Raw genomic sequence first — 25,347 nt, forward strand, 5'->3', positions numbered from 1 at the left:
CTTACCGCTCTTTACTATAAATAATACGTATCATACATATAGCAATTCAAAATAAAGAAATATCGACCAGATGACAATTTATCGGTCTTGTTTGCTTAAAAATATCATTGACTTAAGTACAAAGATCTTTGACAAAAGATCCAGCTAGCTGGTACATACGCTGAAAAGTCAAAGTGGAGCTACGAAATCATATGAAATCTTTCATGCTCAAGTAATTTTCAATAAATATTGATTAAAGAAATATAGAAGAAAACATAGGTTTGTTAATTTGTCTTGGTAAAGCATTTGTCGCAACATAAGTGACCCTACTTAGAATATCAATAATAAAAAGAACCCATAATTGTGGGTCTCATTGTTGATGTTCATTGGTGTATGAGGCTTGCACACACGGAAATAAATATAACAAACCCACAAGTCTTCATATATAAATCTACGGTAATAAAGACGGCACGAATGGCATTCTGTCAACGTCGGGCTACTAGCTGTCGGTACGATCGATTTTTTTAATGCTGAATTTAAAACTGATAAGTATCATAAAGGATATATTTTCTTCAGGAAATGTAAGAGATCATCGACATAATGGCTATAGAAGTCGTTGTGTTTCTGTCTGTGATGTGTGCGTGGTGTTTCCTCAGTGGATTCACCGTGATGGCTGTCAGTGCGCAACCCACAGTGACCGCGTGGATCGTAACACCGGAGAGGAATCAAAAGATAGGCGGGAGCGTTCATATGAGATGCGTGGCCAATAACCTGGAAGCAGATCACATCGTAGAGTGGAGGACTGAGAACCCAATCAACACACTGAGATGGGGTAATGTAACTAATGCAGGAGGACATGACCCACGATTACTATTCGAGACGAAGCAGACAGGCCTGAGGGAAATTACTCAAGAATTCAACATCACTAACTTGCAACCGAGTGACACTGATGAATATGTTTGTAATGTCAATGGCCTCATATCAAGTGGAGGACACAGAACTCTGGCCACAGCCAGGATCACACTGAGAGTGTACCCGTCCAGTGAGTCCTTCCCTATCTGCTCCCCCGATGGACCCATTACAGCAGACACCGGGTCAGAGTTGAATATGAGATGTTCATCTGATACCGGCAACTCACCAATCACGGTATCTCAACTCACCTCATTGCCCAACATGTACTTGTGGCTAACGGTCGTCAATGGTACATTGTTCAGGTCATTAGATTTGACACCTGATATCACTGATGACAATCTAACGTCTGAATGCATCACCTTCTCAATGGCTTATGCTGGTCTGTCACATTCTTGTTTTGTTGGGCCCATTCATGTAAGAATTGGGACATTATCTCCAACTGCACTCACAACAGAAATCATGGAGTCAGGAACGCAGCCTGCGACAATACAAACAACAATAACGGGAGAAGATACAATGACCACGACATCTTCCCCAATCACGTGGATTGCTGGCTTTATTGTTGCTATCATCCTCCTTGTAGTGTCTTGCATTATCATCATCCTTCTCATTCTTTATGTTGTGAAACTCAAACGTCTCATTAACAATCTTACCGTGAAATTCAGTGCACAGGTGCCTCAAGCTGGTCCGTATATGGAGCTCCAACCAACGGATGAGAGTCACAGAGCATACACGGACCTGACTACTGCAGGATCAACCAGTAAACAGCACACATACTGCAATACACTGGACACTGTGAATGAAAATACACCTGATGACTACGAGCGTCCAGAGGACAAATACGAGGCAGTGAGCGTGCCAAAGAAGGATTAGAACAAGCTTTCGATCATCAAACACTGTGGACGTTTGTGGACTGTTTACAATTATGATCAATACAGTCTCATTGTTGCGACATCAGACATCTTGAAAATTGTCTTGCTAAAGCATTTGTCGCAACATAAGTGTCCCTACTTAGAATATCAATAATAAAACTAGAAATGTGTTTGTGGACAAACACAAGCTGTTTCGGATATTTGAAATACTCTGTGCACGTGATGAACACTTGATGAAGTCACTTCGAATGTCATCTGCCAAGTGAAAAGTCAATCAGACATATAGTGCCAAAGTATGATTTGAAGAAAAACGTGTACAAACCCTTGGGGAAAAATGCATCTTTAATGTGACGTAACCTTACACCTGATGATGTCACGATCACGAATTTCTTCTAGGACCATCTGTAGGTGGTAGTCTAAGTGTGTACCAAGTCTAACGTCGATCGGATTTACGAAAGTGCCAAAGTAGAATGTTTTAAAACGTGTACAAACCCTATGGGGAAAAATGCATCTTTAATGTGACGTAACCCGGCACCTGATGATGTCATGGTCACGAATTTCCTTTAGGACCATCTGTGGGTGGTGGTCTAAGTATGTATCAAGTCTGAAATCGATCAGATTTACGAAGAGGTCAGAATGGCGTGTTTTAAAACGTGTACAATACATATGGGGAAAAATGCATCTTTAATGTGACGTAACCCGACACCTGATGACGTCACGGTCACGAATTTCCTCTAGGACCATCTGTGGGTGGTGGTCTAAGTATGTACCAAGTTTGAAATCGATCGGATTTGAAAAAGTGGCAAAGTGGATTGGTGGAAGAAACGTGTGTTAAACCTATGGAGAAAAAGTCTGAAAAAGGAGAAGAAAAAAAAACTAGAGATCTATGTCTGTTTGCAACAGAACATAGGGCTTTTCCGCATTATGATTTTTTTTAATCGATAATACGTCTCTGACTATGCATGAACATAAAGTCTGTCAAAGTTAGCCGAAAATCGGCTAAAACAGTCACTGTGGTCAGGATTTGAACTCAGTAACACGTGCCCTGCGGGCTTACTGACATACGATGTATGTGCGTATGTATGGTGGCCCTGAAGGGACATCGCATATCGCAAATGTGTGCGCGCACGTATGCAATGTCGTGAAACAATTCGCGAATATATGCGCACACATATGCGTTGTTGAGAAATTTATCGCGAATATGTGCTCACACGTATGCGATGTCGCAAAATTTATCGCGAATATGTGCGCACACGTATGCGATGTCGTGAAACAATTCGCGAATATGTGCGCACACGTATGCGAATTTGTTTGCAATGTCGTGAATTTTGTTGCATACCTTGTCGCATACCTTTCAGTAAAATTCCTAATGAACTGGGGAGTTGTAGCAGCTAGTCTGGAATCTAGACGTACTGTTAGATATAAATAGGGTCTGACTAATAATCCTTCGCGCGCACGCTGTTCCTCGTGCAATCGTTACTACAAGTACTGTCGAGCACAAACTTGCTACTTGCGCAAGTTTGAAACTTGCGCGCGCAAATTTCAAAGTTGCGCAAGTAGCAAGTTTGCACCTCCTCAATTTTGTTTACCAAAGAGCACCAAGGAATGGGAAATTGTACCAAGGCAAATGATCGAAAGCACCAAGGCAAATAATGGAGGACACCAATGTACATGAGGACACCAAAAAAGCATAATAGTTCCCCACCTTGTCTGTACAATCCAAGCTTGAAGAAAAAAAAAAAAAAAAAAAAAAAAAAGGGGCCGCGTGGCCGCGTCAATTCCGGAACTTTGGTCTGACCAGAGACCGAATATTTTTTTTTTTGGCCTAAGATATATCAGTTTTGTATAGGGAAAGACTTGTGGAGAAAGCTGTGTACAAAGTCTATGAGAAAAATTAATAATTCATAAATCCATAATAAATCACTTGATGACGTCACCATGACCTCACTCTTCGGGACACATCTTGGCTATAGGGACTATGCTTATGCCAACTTTCAATGATATCTGACAAAGATTAATGCCAAAAGTGCTATAATACGTCACTGTCTATGCGCATGCATGAACATAAAATCTGACAAAGTTAGCCGAAAATCGGCTAAAACGGTCAATGTGGACAGGATTTGACCTCAGCAACACGTGCGCTGCAGGCTGACTGACATACGATGTATGTGCCTATGTACATGTACAACGTACGTGCATGTACATGTACATGTACATTGTGGACGTCCTGTCCTGTGCATGTTTTGAAGCAGAGGTATTGTCAACGTGAAGTTTTAAGCGTGTGCAGGGTATGTTCGAGTTCGCTTATCGCCTCGAAACTTTAAAATGTTTTAGACCTACCCTTAAATCTACAATTAAAGTAAAAACTAATATAAAAACTGCCATGGTTGATTTTTCAGGAATTTTCTAAGGAAAAACGGTCTTTTCATTATAACTTCCGGTCTGATGACGTTATTCGCCTAAAACTTCGCACACGTCTTAAGGTGGTCAAGGTCATTATATACACCAATATTTAGGCGATTCCGACAAACTTCGCCACAGACATCTATTCAAAATACATTTTTGCTAATTTTCAACCTGTCGCTAGAGGGCGCTCGAAGATTGCATGACGTCATCGGTAGATGATTTGAAGAATACTATCAGCCAAGAGACTAACACCGTTAAAAGCAAGTTCATATCTATTACCACTTTTAAATAATAAGCCACTTCCAGTTTGGGCCTTTTTCGACCGGAAGCAAGGGTCACGTGATTGCACGCACACTAAATGAAATGAAGACCTCAACCTACTCTACCACTTGCCGGCAACAGAATGCTTCGGACGCGTACGGTTGATTTCTTATGCATTTTTAAATATTAAAAGTGTCACAATTTAATTGCCTATAAATAAACACAGGATGACGTCATCATGACGTCATCATTCCACAATGTTGTTTGAATTAGGGTCTTTGCTTGGACAAAGAGTGGTGTAAATGAATAACTGGCAAAGAGTCGAAAATGCCCTTTGAAAAGCGACAATTTTTTTTAAATTTCTGTGTACAAAGTCTATGGGAAAAATTAATTATTCAAAAATCCATAATAAATCACTTGATGACGTCACCATGACGTCACTCTTCGGGGCACATCTATGCTATAAGGACTAAGCCTATGCTGTCTTTGAACGATGTATGACAAAGATGAATGGCAAAAGTGAGGGGCAGAAGAAACGTGTACAATGTCTATGGGATTTGCCGGGGAATAAAAAGAAGAAGAAGCAAGAAAAACTAGAAATGTGTTTGTGGACAAACACAAGCTGTCTCGGATATTTGAAATACTTTGAGCACGGGATGAACAATCAGTGACGTCACTATAAATGTCATCTATAACAGCACATAATAATATGTACATGTCAAGTTACAACCAAATCGAACATTTTAGTTCTGTAGATATAGACCTATAAAAGAATAAAATGCCCCTTTAAGGGACTTCACATGACATTTGATGAGGATGCCACTTCAATTTCCATCTATAACACATCCATGTGAATATGCATACCAAGTTTTAACCCAATCAGACTTGTACTTCCGAAGTTCAGTTTGAAGAAAAACGTGTACAAAACCAATATGGAAACAATACATCTTTAATGTGATGTAACCTGACACCTCATGACGCCACGATGACGAATTTCTTCTAGGACCATCTATGGGTAGTGGTCTAAGTGTGTATCAAGTATAAAGTCGATCAAGTTTACGAAAGTGCCAAAGTGTATGGTTTGAAGAAAAACGTGTACAAAACCTATGGGGAAAATGTGCATCTTTAATGTGAAGTAACGTGACACCTGATGACGTCACGATCACGAATTTCTTCAAGGACCATCTGTGGGTGATGGTCTAAGTGTGTACCAAGTGTAACGTCGATCGGATTTACGAAAATGCCAAACTGGAGTGTTTTAAAACGTGTACAAAACATATGGGCAAAAATGCATCTTTAATGTGACGTAACCTGACACCTGATGACGTCACGATCACAAATTTCTTCTAGGACCATCTGTGGGTGGTGGTCTAAGTATGTACCAAGTCTGAAATCAATCGGATTTTAAAAAGTGGCAAAGTGGATTGGTAGAAGAAACGTGTGTTAAACCTATGGAGAAAAAGTCTGAAAAAGGAGAAAAAAAAAAAAGAAAAAACTAGAAATGTGTTTGTGGACAAACACAAGCTGTTTCGGATATTTAAAATACTCTGTGCACATGATGAACACTTGATGAAGTCACTTCGAATGTCATCTGCCAAGTGAAAAGTCAATCAGACATATAGTGCCAAAGTATGATTTGAAGAAAAAAGTGTACAAAACCTACGGGGAAAAATGCATCTTTAATGTGAAGTAACCTTACACCTGATGATGTCACAATCACGAATTTCTTCTAGGACCATCTGTGGGTGGTAGTCTAAGTGTGTACCAAGTCTAACGTGGATCGGATTTACAAAAGTGCCAAAGTAGAATGTTTTAAAACGTGTACAAACCCTATGGGGAAAAATGCATCTTTAATGTGACGTAACCCAACACCTGATGACGTCACGATCACACATTTCTTCTAGGACCATCTTTGGGTGGTGGTCTAAGTATGTATTAAGTCTGAGGTCGATCGCATTTATGAAGGTGCCAAGGTGGAGTGTTTTAAAACGTGAACAAAACATATGGGGAAAATGTGCATCTTTAATGTGAAGTAACGTGACACCTGATGACGTCACGATCACGAATTTCTTCAAGGACCATTTGTGGGTAATGGTCTAAGTGTGTACCAAGTGTAACGTCGATCGGATTTACAATAGTGCCGAAATGAAGCGTTTTAACACATGTACAAACCCTATGGGGAAAAATACATCTTTAATGTGACGTAACCTGACACTTGATGACGTCACGATCACGAATTTCGTCTAGAACCATCTGTGGGTGGTGTTCTAAGTATGAATCAAGTTTAAAGTCGATCGGATTTACGAAGATGCCAAACTGGAGTGTTTTAAAACGTGTACAAAACATATGGGGAAAAATGCATCTTTAATGTGACGTAACCCGACACCTGATGACGTCACCGTCACAAATTTCTTCTAGGACCATCTGTGGGTGGTGGTCTAAGTATGTATCAAGTCTCGAATCAATCGGATTTGAAAAAGTGGCAAAGTGGACTGGTGGAAGAAACGTGTGTTAAACCTATGGAGAAAAAGTCTGAAAAAGGAGAAAAAAAAAAAAAAAAAAAAAAAAAAGAAAAAAAAAATCTTAACGAAAACAAGAGCTGTTTCGGTGTGTCACCGAAACAGCTAAAAAGAAAAAAAAAAATCTTAACGAAAACAAGAGCTGTTTCGGTGTGTCACCGAAACAGCTAAAAATGAGAACAAAAAGAAAGGCTTTTCCGCAACTATGCGGAAAAGCCAAAAAAAAAAAAAGAAAAAAAAAAAAAAAAATCTTAACGAAAACAAGAGCTGTTTCGGTGTGTCACCGAAACAGCTAATGAACCCAGAATTGTTGGTCTCATTGTTGATGTTCATTGGTGTACGAGGCTTGCACACGGAAGTAAATATAACAAACCCAGTATACCTCGTATATAAATCTACGAGTATTACAGACGGCGCGAATGGCATTCTGTCAACGTTGGGCTATAGCTGTCGGTAATATTGCATTTTTTTATGCTGAATTTAAAACTGATAAGTTTCGTAACGGATCTATTTTCCTCAAGAAAGCTGAGAGATTTCGACATAATGGCTATACAAGTCTGGGTGTTTCTGTCTGTGATGTGTGCATGGTGCTTCCTGAGTGGATTTACCATGATGGCTGTCAGTGCGCAACCCACAGTGACTGCGTGGATCGTAACACCGGAGAGGGATCGAAAGATAGGCGGGAGCGTTCATATGAGATGCGTGGCCAATAACCTGGAAGCAGATCAAATCATCGAGTGGTAGACTGAGCACCCAACCATCTCACTGAGATGGGGTAATGTAACTAATGCAGGAGGAAATGACCCACGATTACTATTCGAGACGAAGCAGACAGGCCTGAGGGAAATTACTCAAGAATTCAACATCACTAACTTGCAACTGAGTGACACTGATGAATATGTTTGTAATGTCAATGAGCCCATATCAACCGGAGGAAGCAGGATTGTGGCCACAGCCGGATTCACATTGAGAGTATACTCGACCAGTGAGTCCTTCCCTATCTGCTCCCCTGATGGACCCATTACAGTAAATACCGGGTCAGTGTTGAACATGAGATGTTCATCTGATACGGGAAGATCGCCAATCACGGTATCTCAACTCACCTCAATACCCAACATTTACTCGTGGCTAACAGTCTTCAATGGTACATTGTTCAGGTCATTAGATTTGACACTTGATATCACCGATGACAATCTGACATTCGAATGCATCATCTTCTCAATGGCTTATGCTAGTCTGTCACATTCTTGTTTTGTTGGGCCCATTCATGTAAGAGTTGGGACATTATCTCCAACTGGACTCACAACAGAAATCTTGGCGTCAGAAACGCAGACTGCGACAATACAAACAACAATAACTGGAGAAGAAACAGGGCAGTCTGAATTCAACATAGCTCTGGTTGCAGGTGCATCGGCAGGTGGATTCGCTGCACTTGTCCTCATCCTGATCCTAATTCTGTTTTGCGGCAAGAAAGGCCTCTGTGCCACCAAAACAAAGCCTCCGAGACACAATAGCGATTTGATGACCGCTCTGACAAATGCTGATCTCAGAACTGATGAGTTAAATGCATACGATGATCATGGAATTGTTAGCCTAGGTAATCATGGAGCTGATGACGTCAACATCCGTCAAGATACAAGTGACGTCCCCATGTACGCAAATCCAAGAGAACCTCCCAACACATCTCATTCTACCAATACACCTAAACCAGCGACAGTGCAAGACGAGAACACGGCTACACCTGTGTACGCTAAACCTCACCAGACGCAGCCTCCAGGACTTGTTGGTCCAAGGAATCATGGAGTTGATGACCTCAACATTCGTGAAGATGCAAATGACGTCCCCATGTTCACAAATCCAAGAGCAGATCCCAACGTCTTTCAGCCTGTCAGAACACCTGCATCGGCAACAGGACAAGCCGACAGCACGATTGCATTATACGCTAAACCCCACAAGACACAAACACCGAAGCAAGGTGATGACGGAGTTCACATCCCAGCCCCAACCCAGTCAGAGCAGAGGTACAGCACCCCTACCTTTGATTCTACCTACCCAGAGAGCACCACTGACAGCATGCCTCGTAAGCCGACGGCCAAGGTCCCTCCGATGATGAAAGTCCCCAAGAAACCACCTGCTTACAAACCCAAACCACAGCGTACAAGCAACCCCCATGACAGCTCCTCTCACCAGCCACCTGTTACCCTAGGAGCTACCGTGGAGAGTGGCCAAGTTGGTGGGAGTGATAAGGCACAACCACCGCCCAGTGACGTGGTTTCGTACGCTCAGATCTCAACACCAGGGAACCAGTGTGCAGCCAAGCCCAGTCAAGACCTATTGCCTGGGCAGTCAGGCAAAGATCACATCGTCTATGCTGATTTAGTCTGCTCCGCCTGCTGATGGGGGTCGACAAAGTGAGCCTGTGTTGTACGCAGAGGTCATGAAGAAATGAGGGGTAGGCACTCCTGTTTTTAACCAAATACTGTCAAGAAACTAAAAATATGCACACCCACAATCATACACTATATTATTTGTAACATCGTTAATACGAACAAAAGAGCGATGTTCAAAATCCTTTGCATCAAATTTGTATTCAGCTCATGATAACGAACTAAATGATTGATTGATGTAAAATTTCGAGGAATAAATGAAATCTTTGTTTTTCGACTAGTTCATTAGTTTCGTTTCGGTTTGCGGTAACACCATGTGGTAATAACTACTGCTCAGTAGATATTTAGTTCTAAAAAGAACTTGTCCTGCGTATTATTAACTTTCGATAAGTAGTTTTTAGTTCTGGTAAGAACAGTCCTGCTTTAAGTTCTAAAAGAACTTGAAGACCAAAGACAAAGTCCTGCTTTAAGTTCTAAAAGAACTTGGAGACCAAAGACAAGTTCTTTTAGAACTTAAAGCAGGACTGTTCTTATCAGAACTAAAATCTACTCAGCGAAAGTTGATAATAAGCAGGACAAGTTCTTATCAGAACTAAATATCTACTGAGCAGTAGTTATTACCACATGGTGTTACCGCAAACCGAAACGTTACCGATACTCCACCATGCAAAGCCTCAAATCTTATATAGTTCATTAGTTGACACCAATAATGTGTATTCATGATTGTGGCTGTGCAATACAAAATGATAGTAACAGAATATTGTGTATATATTGCTCTTTATTATCCAATAATTTTAACTTAATCGCTGTGACTTCAACTCAACATGAAACATGGGGCTTAAGTGTCTGTCCTGTGTACAAGTGCCATGATTTGCACTTTTTGATGTAAATAACACATTAAGCATATTAAGAACCGACGATTATAGCAGAATGTTGATCGTTTAGACACTAATCGGCATTTGAGCACCGTACATTTTGTACTGTATATACACTTCGTCAAAGGAACTAATTCAACTGAATCATGTATTCCAAGCGCAGAAAAGGGTGCAAGCAAAATTTAAACTCGTTGACTAAAGCGTGAGTTCCTTTACTTCTTTCTAAATAAAGTCTCTGACGTAGAGGCCATACAATAATCTGGATGGGATTACAATACAATGGTCTGACCTGAAAGGTCAGGAACGTGATAGTCCGCACAATAAATAAATCCTTCAGTAAAAGTTAAGATCACTCTGTAAAGACCGATACATTATTGCAATGAAGCAATGATAGTTTGTTTGATGATGTAAATGTAATTATAAGTAATCCGCTATACATACTTTCAGTTCATCATGCCATTTCACATGCTTAGGCTTATGGTCTGAATTGTAGATATTTGTTTCTTCAAATGCACAAGAAAGAATTTAAGCGCAGTGTCAAAATATGATTACAAATGGATTGAAAGTTTCCAGGTTTGAGATTGTTTGGTTTGCAGTGGACGCGCCGGTCTCATTTTGTTTTTGTTGCGTCGTACTCTGAGCATGCGCAGAGTATAAACACTGTTATCGCATGATTATCAAAAACAAAAGTAAGGAACGTGTTTATTTGCTGGTAAAGTGTAAATATAGAAGTATGACTTTAAAACTTATACAATATATATAAGAAACAGAAAGCTTAAAATAAGATTGACTGCTGCGCAGCCGAGTGCATATTATAATTATGGATAAAAGAGGCAATTTTTTAGGACTTGATTATTAAAATGTTTGTATGTAAGGAGGATTTCTTGAGGAAATATTCAGAGCATTTGGTGGCAATTTTAAAAAGTGTAAAATATTCCGATAACAAGTATATAATCCATTTTTTTATAATAAAGATTGCAACGATTTCAACTGCATTTGTCATTTAACAGATATTCATAGTAAGGAGGAAGAAATATTGTTTTCATTGTGATATTTTGACAAAGTTTTATAAATACTTAGAGTATTAATGCTCTGCATTTATACATTAGTTAAGCGCGAATGGGCAAATGGGATGTGAAGGTCTATCACAATAGTGGAAATATTTTGTATTTACAATCACTTAACGAATTGTTGTGAGACTTCATGTCCAAACTGGATTTTTCCGGCTGAAAGTTGTTGGTTTTGTTTGGTCTATTAACAATCATCAATGCCAGGGAAACATTGAATGGGGAAAACCTGATGTTGGCATGGGTTGGGCATGAGGTGCCATGAGGAATACGATATTTAGCACAAAGACCAAAACATTTCCTTCAGTAGATGTTAAGATCAGTTTCGAATGATCAAGGTATAATTGCAATGAATCAGTAAAAGATTCTTTGGTGGTGTAAATGTAATAAGTAATCAGCTGTATGATTCTGCTAGTTTATTTTGTCACGTCACATGCTTATGATCTGATTTGTAGAAAGAAGCTAAGCGTAACTTGTTTATATGATTACAAGTTATTTGAAAGTTTGCCCGACTTGATTTGTTTTTATTTCAGTGGACGTACAAGAGTCATTTTCATATTATATTGTTTTATTGATTCCCATTGAAAACGAATGTATTGCAGATGCTAATGGGTTAATGTTAAATAATATGTTATTGCATCATTATCCGAACATATCGCATGATTATCCGAAAAAAAGAATGCGTTTATTTGCTAGTAGAGTGTATTTAGCAATACGACTTAAAATATTACAATAATGCAATGTATATAAGAAAGAGAAAACTCTTTGGTGGCAGCTTAAGATCGATTGTTGCGCAGCTGAGTGTTCATTACAATTATGAAGTAAAAAATGCAAGATTGTTGAGCTACTTCATTATTATAGTCTTCGTTTGCAGGCAGGATTTCCTGAGAAAGAATGCACGTTGTGGCAATTAATTAAAAAGTGTAAAATATTCCGATAAGTAAATTTGTATTCCATTTGTTTTAAACATTGCAATAATTTTAAATTTATTTGTAATTCAACAAATATTCCTCGGAAGAAGGAAGTAACACCTTTTTATTGTGATATTTTGACAAGGGTATATGAGTATAAATGTCAGTTAGCTCCGACATTTAAGCGTTATTGGGAAAACAGGATGCGACGGTCTTGTCAAAATATTGCGAATATTTTGTTTTCACTATCATGTTACTAATTATTGCAAGACCTCATGTCAAGAACTAGGAATTTCCTGCTAATATTCATTTGTGTAGTTGGCCCTTTTTGTAGAGAATGACACGTATAAATGACAGGGAAAACAACTGAATGAGTGAAACCTAATTCTGGCACACGATAGCCGCGGGGTGCCATGATATTTTGCATGCACAAAGAAAGAACTGTTTCATTTAGCAGATGTTCAGATCAGCTTGTAAAGATCGATGCATTAATACAATGAACTGAATGAAGCTATGAAGGATAGTTAAAAAAAAATTGTTTGATGATGCACATGTAATATTAGGAATCAGATATAGGCCTATATACTTTCAGTTACTTGATGTTAAAATCAGTTTGTCAAGTTGGACCCATTAATACAATAAAGCATTGAAAGATCAAGTTAAAAGTTAAAAGCTATGTTTGATGATACAACTGTAATATAAGTAAACAGCTGTATACACGTTTAGTTCACCATGCTTTTTGACATGCTTAGGGATTTGGTCTGAATTGCAGATATTTTCTTCAAATGCTTAGGAAATAATTAAAGCACAATAATGAAATATGATTACAAATTCATATGAACATGTTTGGGTTACAGTGGACGCGCCGGTGACATTTTTAAACTTGTTACGGCGAACTTTGAGTATACGCAGATTATTAATGTCATATTATTACTGTGATCGCATGATTATCCGAACATTTGCTAGTCGAGTGTATATAACATTAAGACTTAAAATATTAAGATTATGCAATTATAAAAGAAAGATTAAGCTTAAAGATCGACCGCTGCGCAGCCGAGTGTTTATTTTAATTACAAAGTCAACATTGAAACATTCTTGAGGACTTGATTATTAATATCTCCATATGCAAGCAGAATTTTATGAGAAAAATGCACAGCTTTTAGTGGCAATTTAAAATGTGTAAAAATATTCAGATCAGCAGAATTATATTCCAGTTTTTAAAAGATTGTGCCGACTTTAACTTAATTTGTCATTCAACAGATATTCATCGGAAGAAGGAAGTACAGTGGAATATTTTTTACTGTGATAGTTTTAAACAGATATATGAATACTAAGGGTAGTTTTTAATTTTAAAGTTGGTGTATACGTGCTTTTCGGGTGTGGCACCTACATTTCTAGCATTAAGCTAGTTTATGAGCTTTCCAATACAACATCACACGAAAAATATCGGCCCATAAAATGCAATCAATTAATTAATTTCAACTTTTGAATTAAGAGCGAGACGCTCCTAATTCGTTTTGAACAGTGTGCGCAATTTCTGAGCCGGAGCGCGCCATTTAAAACCAATTCATAAAACTGTATAAAGGCTTTCAAAAACAAACAAGCACATTTGTTTGTTACAGGACATTATAGTCCTTTTAAATTTTGTTCAGAAAAGAAAATCAAAGTTTTTGATGAAAAAAAACCCCACGTATATACCAACTTAAAGCGTTAATGGGAAATCAGGATGCGACGTACGGTATTGTCAAAATAGAACAAATATTTGGTTTGTACTAAAAGTACCAATTATTGTGAGACTTGTGTTTTTAGGACTTTAGTGGAGAACAACAAACAATAACATGCTAAAAACTTTGAATAAGAAAAATCTGACTTTGGCACGGGGTGCCACAAGCTTTGAATGCATTAACATTTTAGAGTTGTGAACGTACTTCAGTGATTCTGTTTAGTAACAATATGCAAATGCATGACCTTGCAAATGTACATACATCGCTATATTATCTTTTATTTTGAAGTTGTATAATACAAACACTTTTTTGGTTGAAGTAACAATGTCTCTGGATAGAAACGAAAGTAGTTTAGATGTATACTCCATATTCAGTAGTTCTTTCTTTTTAGGTAGGCCTTTATACAATGCCATTTTTTTGCCTTTTCGAAAACCTTATGAGAACGGTAATTTGTGAAGGGCAAATCAGTTTTGTCGAACAATAGAGCCATTACGACAATTAATCTGGTGTTTTTTTGCATCTGCTGTAAATAAATATAATTGTAGTTTGATTTTTAAAGGAAATAATTACTATATTCCCCTTACATTTTTGGCGCTATTCCGATATTAGCAATGTATAGGCCAATCTGGGAAAGCAATCAATTTGATCACGAGGGCCCCTTTAATGGCGAAAGCATTGTGCTAGCTATTGTTCGGATAATCCGTCACATGGCAGTAGCTCGGCACAATAGCTTGCACAATGGATTCGTCATTGAAGGGGGCCTCGCGTGTGTCGATGTGCCCCGTTTCGTAAATATAAATGGTTGGATGTGGTGTATGAGTTGAAGATTTCTGGGTGATTAGGGTAGGCTATGGATTGGCTTGGGTAAGGTACGGGTGGGGTGGGAACTTGAGATAGAGTGGAGCGGGGTACGGATATCTGTCTGCAGGACCCAATTTCTTGGCTCTGCTGACTGTTAGCGAAAAAAACTCTGCTTACTGTAGCATACAATTCTGTGCTTACGGTGAGCGTATTTAGGAATGTTGGCTTCTGCGCATGCGTTTATTCCGTCACTACGGATTATGTGCTTGCATAATTTGTGTGCTAGCGCAGTTTAATGATGATCGTTAGCACGGAATTGTGTGGTTAGCAGAGCCAGGAAATTGGGCCCAGATTGCAGAAAGGGTGGTGTGGATGGGTGGGGTAAGGTATGGGTGTGGTCAGTTGTACTTACTGCATGGTTGGATCTTGCACGTGGTGATGGTAATGGTGTACGGGATGATATGGCTGGGACGCACATGAAGTGGGTTGGGTAAGGGTGAAAGATACGGTGGGGTAAAGGTCAAGAGTGAGTAGAATACGATAAATGTTTTCGTGAGAGGCGGGAGGATCCAAGTTGGCACTAAAGGGGGGCTTAGGTTAAAGGGGCGGTTGTTGTCAACGGGTTATAGCAGACGTGCTTTTTTCTGTTGATTTGCTTTTTGAGGCCCAAGGAGGATAGTTAAACCCCCTATCCTAACCGTAGATCCGCAACTGAGACTGGGCATAAGCAGTAAGATGTGGGCGGGTAGATGGCCAGTACAGGGGCTTAAAAATAATGGAATGAGAATTCAGTAGAACTCCCTCTATAAACCCTACTTTATATCTGCAGTCGTCGACCAAAACACCCGGAACAAAAGTGAAAATCACCACTTGTGATAAAGTTGCCAACCCCACGGAAAACTTGACTTGCCTTAGAGGAAAAGGCACAAAAGGGTGTGAAAGTGCAACAATACCTCTCTCTTTTTTTTAACACCCCGAACCAACAATTATCAGCCGGATCTGGCATGCGTGTACTGACACGCATGGAGGGGAAACTGAATACTGTATTTTAGAAGTAAGTACCAGGTGAACTCCAAACTTAGAATTTGCATAACTTTGGAAGCAGTCTGCTATTTATCATATGGGGGAACCCTTCTTTCTCCAGACGAATTGTGTCGATAAAATTACACAATGGGAGGTCACACGTATAGAAAAAGAAATCTGCAAACTTTTAATTATTTGTCAAAAAAGGTTGATCAATGAAAAAAAGTGAAAGGAGAACAACCAAACGTTTTTCAAATTGTCTTGCTTAAATTTGTCACAACATAACTGACCCAACTTAGAATATGAATAATCAAAATGAACCCAGAATTGCGGGTCTCATTGTTGACGTTCATTGGTGTACGAGGCTTGCACACGGAAGTAAATACCCAGAAGATCTTGCATATAAATCTACGAGTATTACAGACGGCGCGATTGGCATTCTGTCAACATCGGGCTACTAACTGTCGGTACGATTGAATTTTTATGCTGAATTTAAAACTGATTAGTTTCATAAAGGATATATTTCCTTCAAGAAATCTAAGAGATCATCGACATAATGGCTATAGAAGTCGTTGTGTTTCTGTGTGTGACGTGTGCGTGGTGTTTCCTGAGTGGATTTACCGTGATGGTTGTCAGTGCAGAGCCCACAGTGACTGCATGGATCGTAACACCGGAGAGGGATCACAAGATAGGCGGGAGCGTTCATATGAGATGCGTGGCCAATAACCTGGAAGCAGATCACATCGTGGAGTGGGCGACTGAGAACCCAATTAGCACATCGCTGAGATGGGGTAATATGACTAATGCAGGAGGAAATGACCCACGATTACAATTCGAGACACGGAAAACGGGAGTTGGGGAAATTACCCAAGAATTCAACATCACTAACTTGAAACTGAGTGACACTAATGCATATGTTTGTAATATCAGGGACCCCATATCAAGTGGAGGAAGCAGGGTTGTGGCCACAGCCAGGATCACACTGAGAGTATACTCGACCAGTGAGTCCTTCCCTATCTGCTCGCCTGATGGACCAGTTACAGTAAATACCGGGTCAGAGTTGAAAATGAGATGTTCATCTGATACCGGCAACTCACCTCAACGTATCTCAACTCACCTCAATGCCCAACATTTACTCGTGGCTAACGGTCGTTAATGGTACATTGTTCAGGTCATTAGATTTGGCAATTGATATCACTGATGACAATCTAACGTTTGAATGCATCACCTCCTCAATGGCTTATGCTGGTCTTTCACATTCTTGTTTTGTTGGGCCCATTCATGTAAGAATTGGGAAATTATCTCCAACTGCACTCACAACAGAAATCATGGAGTCAGAAACGCAGCCTGCGACCATACAAACAACAACACGTGGAGAAGAAACAATGACCACGACATCTTCCCCAGTCACGTGGATTGCTGCCTTTGTTGTTGCTATCATCCTCCTTGTGCTGTCTTGCATCATTATCATCCTTCTCGTTCTTTATGTTGTGAAACTCAAACGTCTCATTAACAATCTTACCGAGAAACTGAGTGCACAGGTGCCTCGAGCTGGTCCGTACATGGAGCTCCAAACAACGGATGACAGTCACACAGCATAATTTGAATTTTATTTGCTGAATTTATAATTGATTAGTTTCGTAACGGATTCGACGTCGTTAATGGTACATTGTTCAGGTCATTAGATTTGACATTTGATATCACTGATGACAATCTAACGTTCGAATGCATCATCTTATCAATGGGTTATAATAATCTGGCACATTCTTGTTTTGTTGGGCCCATTCATGTAAGAGTTGGGGCACTATCTCCAACTGGACTCACTACAGAAATCATGGAGTCAGAAACGCAGCCTGCGACCATACAAACAACAACAACAAGTGGAGAAGAAACAATGACCACGACATCTTCCCCAGTCACTTGGATTGCTGCCTTTATTGTTGCTATCATCCTCCTTGCACTGTCTTGCATCATCATCATCCTTCTCATTCTTTATGTTGTGAAACTCAAACGTCTCAATAACAGTCTTACTGAGAAACTGAGTGCACAGGTGCCTCAAGCTGGTCCGTACATGGAGCTGCAACCAACGGATGACAGTCACACAGCATACACGGACCTGACTACTACAGGATCAACCAGTAAACAGCACACATACTGCAATACACTGGACATTGAGACACTAGAGGACTACGAGCAGCCACAAGACAAATATGACGCAGTAGGCGTGCCAAAGAAGGATTAGAACAAGTTTCGATCATCAAACACTGTGGACGAATTTAAACTGTTTACAAATACTATGATGAATAAGACTCATAGTTGCGACATCAGACATCTTGAAAATTGTGCTTGTATCAAGGGCGTTGCCTTTTTGAACTTCTCTTGGGATTGACACCGTCAATATCCCTATCCCGTAGATCTTATAATTATTGATAAGGTCTGCGGATGTATACAATTGCAAATAAATAAATCGCGGTGGTTTTTTTTTTAATGAATTTTGGAACATCGAACTTTATAGCTTGTACATATTGCGCTTTTAGGCATTTGCCGCACAACAAATTGAATTGTTACGCCTTTCCAAGTCTTTTTGCGAAATGAAAGTTGTCTCATTTCTGCATCAATGGCTCTAGTTCTGTAAATAGCGCCCTCTATTGTCTATTCGGACAGAAATCATACTGAAATCAGTTAATGGATGCCTCACCGCTCTTTGCTATAAATAATACGTATCATGCAAATAGAAATTCAAAATAAAGAAATATCGACCACATGACAATGTATCGGTCTTGTTTTCTTAAAGATTTCATTGACTTAAGTACGAAGATCTTTGACAAAAGATCCAGCTGGCTGGTACATGCGCTGAAAAGTCAAAGTGAAGCTACGAAATCATATGAAATCTTTCATGCTCGAGTACTTTTCAATAAATATTGATTAAAAAAATATAGGAGAAAACAAAAGTTTATCAATTTGTCTTGCTAAAGCATTTGTCGCAACATAAGTGACCCTACTTAGAATATCAATAATAAAATGAACCCAAAATTGTGGGTCTCATTGTTGACGTTCATGGGAGTGTGAGGCCTGCACACGGAAGTAAATATAACAAACCCACAAGTCTTCATATATAAATCTACGAGTATTACAGACTCAGTATTACAGTATTAAGAAACGTTTTATGCCTACTTAATTTTTATCAACATTGACTCAGAAAATACGAAAGGAGATATGTTTTAAATTTTATTGTTAAAACATGTGTCGCAACAAAGCCGACCCTACTTAGAATAACCAAACAAAAATGAACCCAGAATTCAGGGACTCAGTGTTGAAGTTCATTGGTGCATGAGGCTAGCACACGGAAGTTACTGTGGAAAAACCTTAGACTTCATACATAAATGTACATCACAGATTATCACTCTAGTATTACAGATGGGGCAATAGGCGTTCCATCAACTTTGGGCTACTAGCTGTCGGTACGATTGGTTTCAGTCTGCCGAAAGTTAAGATCATTTCTTTACAATTAGAAAACTATTTACTTCCAGCAATTAATCTAATTTCGACACAATGGCTCGGCAGGTCTTGCTGGTTCTGTCTGTGATGTGTGCGTGGTGTTTCCTCAGTGGATTTTCTATAATGGCTGTCAGTGCGCAACCCACAGTGAGTGCGTGGATCATTACACCGGAGAGCGATTGGAAGATAGGCGGGCGAGTTGAGATGAGGTGTATGGCTACACAACTGGAGGCAGATTACGTTGTGGAGTGGAGGAATGAGAATGATACTCTCAGATTTGGCACAAGTACTTTGACAAGCAACCCAAGGTTTATGTTTATGACAACTGAAATGGATAATGAGACAACTATCCAAGACTTCACAATCACTGAGTTGCAAAGTACTGACATGAATGAATACACATGCCGTGTGAACGACCCAAGGAAGGATTATGGACGTGGAAGAGTTCTGGCCACTGACAGCGTCACACTGAGAGTGTACCCGTCCAGCGAGTCCTTTCCTATCTGCTCTCCTGATGGACCCATTACAGTGGACACTGGAACACAGTTGAATATGACATGTTCAGCCGATACAGGTATGCCGATAATCACGGTCATTCCAATCCCCGCAATGCCCAACACTTACCCATGGATCACATCAGTCGTCGATGGTAAAGCATTCAGGTCATTAGATCTGACACTCGATGCTTCCCATGACAATCTGACATTCGAATGCAGCATCCCATCTGAGATTTTCGCTAATCTAATACATTCCTGTTTCATTGGACCAATGAGTATAAGAGGAATATCAACAATATTGACTGGGACATCCGTATTTACTGAAACCACTGAACCTCAGGTATCTTCCTCCATGATTGACCAGTCATCTCGCCTAGTCCCATGGATTGCTGCCTTCGTGGTTGCTACCATCCTCCTTGTAATATCTTGCATCGTCAACATCGTCGTCATTTGTCAAAATCTGAAACTTAAACGTCACATCAGTGTCACTGAGAAGACAACCTCGGTGCCTCAAGTCGATCCGTACATGGAGCTACAGCCAACGGATGACAGTCACAGAGTCTACACAGAACCTGAGACTAGAGGATCTACAACAGCACAGCACACGTACTGCCAGACACTTGGAGGAGAGAAGAAACACACAGAGGATGACTACGAGAGACCAGACGACGAAACTGATTACGAAGTAACTGGTGTTCGTATTTAGGCCGAGTGAAAGAGCATGCATATAACATCAAATCGGGAGTTTGTGCCCGTTAAGTAGAAACATTCTTTGTTTCTTACTCTCAGATGGGAGTAAAACAGATTATGTGAATGGAGTAAGACGCACTAAATAAATTATATTTAATGGGCGTGGCCTTCCCAAAACCTTGTCACGCCCTTCTTGAAACTGAAGTACTGTCATGCCCCAAATCGAATCTCTGGATCGATCACATCGTTATTTCAAAACTATTGAAAGTGGATGCATCGAGTACATCTTGTAGAGATCATCTTGCAATTGCTTGTAAACTTCAGCTGCTTTTTCGTGTGAATTAAGCTGACGTAAACAATATCAGAATCACATGACAATGAATAGTTAAATCTATAATTTACAACTAGAACATTAGCTGTGTGAAACAAGATACCGGTTGGAATTGCAATGGATATACGCTGACTACCAAACTCTTAAACGATACCATTTAGAACACGTCGATAAATTATGATCAAAAAGTAACAATGCTGAATGTTAATTAAAATTATCAAAAGGCTATACGCTAGCAACTTGCTGCCGTAAAATCAATCATGTTTTAAAGAGGGGAGATTTTAAACAGAGATAATGAGATTAAAATCTACAAAAGTACAATGGCACATTACTATGTGGTAAATATGCTTTGCTTTAAACACTAATTTTTTCAGGTTTGTTTATATCTTTTACAAAGAAAGTTTACTATTCAACAAAACTGGATATATTATTCTGAAGAAAACGGTTTCAGGGGACGTAAATGCTATGAAAATCATGAAAGTCTTTCATGTGTTTTCTTACATTTCATGTATTGATAGATTATTCAACCAAGTTCAGCAGCATTTTAAAAGAATATTTTTCAATACACAGAATTTTGAGTTAAAAAATTACAAAATACACAGACTAGATACATTCTATTCATGAGCAATCCAAAAGAAAAACCGAGATGAATATCTTAATTGTGAATTGGCTTTTGCAGATTTATTATCGAGAGATCAGGTGTATTTCTGCAACTGGGCACCTAGTATTTTGCTGTTGCTCTGCAGTGTATTGTCACATTACTGTCAGTTTGTTAGAGTTAGCATATAACAAAAATCCCATATCTTTAGTAATATATTTCATCTTTGTTAATAGCCTTTTTCATATCAATAAGAACGGTCTTTGCATAAAAATAGATAAATAAATAAACAAATATTGTAGACAGACATTTTTATATGTTCATTTGATTTATAATGGATGATATTGATATAGATATTCATTAATGTTCCGAGTTACATTTTACACAGTTGCTGATTTTTTAAACAGTAAAACAAATCACTTCTGAAAGATCACGAAAATATTTCGAGTAAGAGTTTTATGATTACGTTTAGACTTTAAATAACAATCATATCAAGCAAACACACAGCACACGTTTGAGTTCCAAACTTATCTGAGAGATGAAATTTGTTATAGTATGTCAATTATTTTCAGGCTTAAAAGCCGGCTCTGTGTGTAAACAGGGGCAAAATTCCTCGGGGGATGGGGGTATATATCCCCCACCTCACATTTTGACCAGGGGGATGGGCTACTGAATTATCCCCCCCCCCCCAGTTTTTCGTGATGAGAAAAAAAATGCGGATTTCGAGGTAGTTTTCTAGCATCCCAACAACAAAAAGTTTTCAATAGCACTGAAAAGTGGAGAAACAAAGTACAAAAGCGTTACAATGCGCCGTTTTGATGTAAGCGCGAGCATACATATTAACACACATCTTTATCCTGAAGATTGCTCCCTAGTGAAATGTGGTGTCCGCCCCCCCCCCCCCCTTCTTGCGAATTTCCACGGCCGGGTAATTCTTGGATTTGGGTCATCCACTCCCCCCCCCCCCCCCCCACTCGCCGGCTCAGATTTACACATACCTCAAGCTGGTCCGTACATAGAGCTCCAACAGTCACACAGCATACATGGACCTGACTACTACAGGAGCAGCCAGTACACAACACACACATACTGCAATACACTGAACATTGAGAATTAAAATACACCAGATGACAACAGCAACCAGAGAACCGTAGAAGCAGTGGGCGTGCCAAAGAAGAATAAGAACAAGCCCTAGATCATCTGGTCGATATTTGTTTGTTCTTACTAACATGAGTATAGGTATACAGACTGACAGTAAAGACTGCACATACTTATATTTGAGACGTCGTGGCATTAGGGCGTTGCTTGCATCAAGGGCGTTGCCTTCTTGACATTTCCGGGACTGACACTTTCAATTTCCTGTCCTGTAGATTCCATATTTTCAAATTAAGCCTGCTGCGTACCATACCACTGTCATTAAATCCATTGTGGTTTTCTATGAACATTTGAACATCGAATTCTATAGCTTGTAGTGTCCATATTTGCGCTTTTAGGCATTTGCTGCAAGTTGACATAACACTTTCCAAAGTGTTTATACCGTACTAAACGAAAGTTGTCGCGATTCTGCAATAATGGCTCTATTTCTGTAAATAGCGCCCTCTATTGTCTACTCCGACAAAAAAACCCAACATTTTAGCAATCAGACAGTTGGTGCTACATGGATCGTTTAATAAACTATACGTATCATGCAACTTGACAATTCAGAATAAAGAAATATCGAGCGAGAAGACAATTTACCATTCTCGATTTTAACTACTTATTAACACAATATAAACAATATCACTGACTTGTACGAGTAATTACGAATATATTTGACAAAAGACCCAGCTAGCTGCAAGTATTTTGCGCCCAAAAGCCAAACTTGAGCTACGAAATTCGCTGAAGATTTTCATGTATATTTAATTTTCAATTCGGATTGAATTGTAAAACAAATAGGGAGAAAAAAGGTTCTCAAATTCTCTTTTTAAAGCATGTGTTGCAACAACAAAGCTGACCCTACTTAGAATATCAATAATAAAATGAACCCAAAATTTTCGGGGCGCATTCTTGAAGTTCATTGATGTATGAGGCTTGCACACGGAAGTAAATATAAAAAAAAAATCCCAGCCGACTTCACATAAAAACAGTATTAAGAGTATTACAGATGGGGCGATAGGCATTCCGTCAACGTTGGGCTACGATTGATTTTTATCGGCTGAAATTAAAAATTGATTCGTGTCAGAAGTGAACTATTTGCTTCTAGCAATATAATAGATTTCGACAAAATGGCTAGACAGGTCTTGCTGGTTCTGTCTGTGATGTCTGCGTGGTGTTTCCTGAGTGGATTTTCCGTTAAGGCTGTGAGTGCGCAACCCACAGCGACTGCGTGGATCGTAACACCGGAGAGCAATCAGAAGTTAGGCGGGCGAGTTGAGATGAGGTGTGTAGCTACACAACTGGAGGCAGATTACGTTGTGGAGTGGAGGGTTGGGAAGGATACTCTCAGATGGGGCGCAGTTACAGTGAATAGCAACGAAAGGTTTATGTTTATGACAACTGAAATGGATAATGGGATAACTATCCAAGACTTCACAATCACTGAGTTGCAAAGTACTGACATGAATGAATACACGTGCCGTGTGAACGACCCATCGAAGGACCTCGGAAGGGGGAGAATTGTGGCTGAAAATAACGTCACACTGAGAGTGTACTCGTCCAGTGAGTCCTTCCCTATCTGCTCCCCTCATGGACCCATTACAGTAGACAATGGAACACAGTTGAATATAAGCTGCTTAGCTGATACAGGCATGCAGGTAATCACGGTCTCTCAAATTTCACCAATGCCTACAACGTATACGTGGATAGAATCAGTTACCAATGGTAAAGAATCCAGGACGTTAGATTTGACTCTCAATGCTTCCCATGACAATCTGACATTCGAATGCAGCATCCCATCTGTGTTTTACAATAACCTGAGCCGTTCCTGTTCCATTGGACCCATCAGTGTGATAGAATCTTCGAATGGTAGGTCAACGCCACATGCATCTTCCACAGGTGTAATACAGTCTACATTAAGTGGAGCAGAACCGGGCCTTTCTACTACATCGGATGGAATAAACCCAACCCAGTCTGACTTCAACATAGCCCTGGTCGCAGGTGCATCTGGAGGCGGATTAGCTGTACTTGTCCTCATCCTGATCCTAATTCTGATTTGTTGCAGGAAAGGCCTCTGTGCCACCAAACCAAAGCCTCCGAGACACAACAGCGATTTGATCACCGCCCTGACAAATGTTAATCTCAGAACTGATGAGTTAAATGCATGCGGTGATCCTGGAATGGTTGGCCTAGGTAATCATGGAGCTGATGACGTCAACATTCGTCAAGATACAAGTGACGTCCCCATGTACGCAAATCCAAGAGAACCTCCCAACATATCTCATTCTACCAATACACCTATACCATCAACAGGACAAGCCGAGAACACGGCTACACCCATGTACGCTAAACCACACCAGACGCAGCCTCTTGGACTAGATAGCCTAAGAAATAATGGAGTTGATGACCTCAACATTCGTGAAGATGCAAATGACGTCCCCATGTTCACAAATCCAAGAGCAGATCCCGACGTCTTTCAGCCTGTCAGAACACCTGCATCTGCAACAGGACAAAATGACATCACGACTGCATTATACGCTAAACCCCACAAGACACAAAAACCGAAGCAAGGTGATGACGGAGTTGGCATCCCAGCCCCAACCCAGTCAGAGCAGAGGTACAGCAACCCTACCTTTGATTCTACCGACACAGAGAGCACCACTGACAACACGCCTCGTAAGCCGACGGCCAAAGTCCCACCGATGATGAAAGTCGCCAAGAAACCACCTGCTTACAAACCCAAATCACAGCGTACAAGCAACCCCCATGACGGCTCCCCTAATTACCAGCCACCTGTTACCCCAGGAGCTACCGTGGAGAGTGGCCAAGTTGGTGGGAGTGATGAGGCACAACCACCGCCCA

At 39.9% G+C, this 25,347-nt stretch overlaps 1 protein-coding gene across 1 annotated transcript; it reads left to right on the plus strand.

Moving 5' to 3' along the window:
• The first annotated feature begins 579 nt into the window (after positions 1-579).
• LOC119744417 lies at positions 580-9,346 on the plus strand. Its single transcript, XM_038220342.1, has 3 exons — positions 580-1,160; positions 2,394-2,416; positions 8,085-9,346. The coding sequence occupies exons 1-3, from the start codon at positions 580-582 to the stop codon at positions 9,344-9,346; spliced, it is 1,866 nt and encodes a 621-aa protein (XP_038076270.1).
• The last annotated feature ends 16,001 nt before the right edge of the window (positions 9,347-25,347 follow it).

The sequence above is a fragment of the Patiria miniata genome, unplaced genomic scaffold (genome assembly GCF_015706575.1).
Source record: "Patiria miniata isolate m_02_andy unplaced genomic scaffold, ASM1570657v1 HiC_scaffold_7, whole genome shotgun sequence".
Taxonomy (NCBI): domain Eukaryota; kingdom Metazoa; phylum Echinodermata; class Asteroidea; order Valvatida; family Asterinidae; genus Patiria; species Patiria miniata.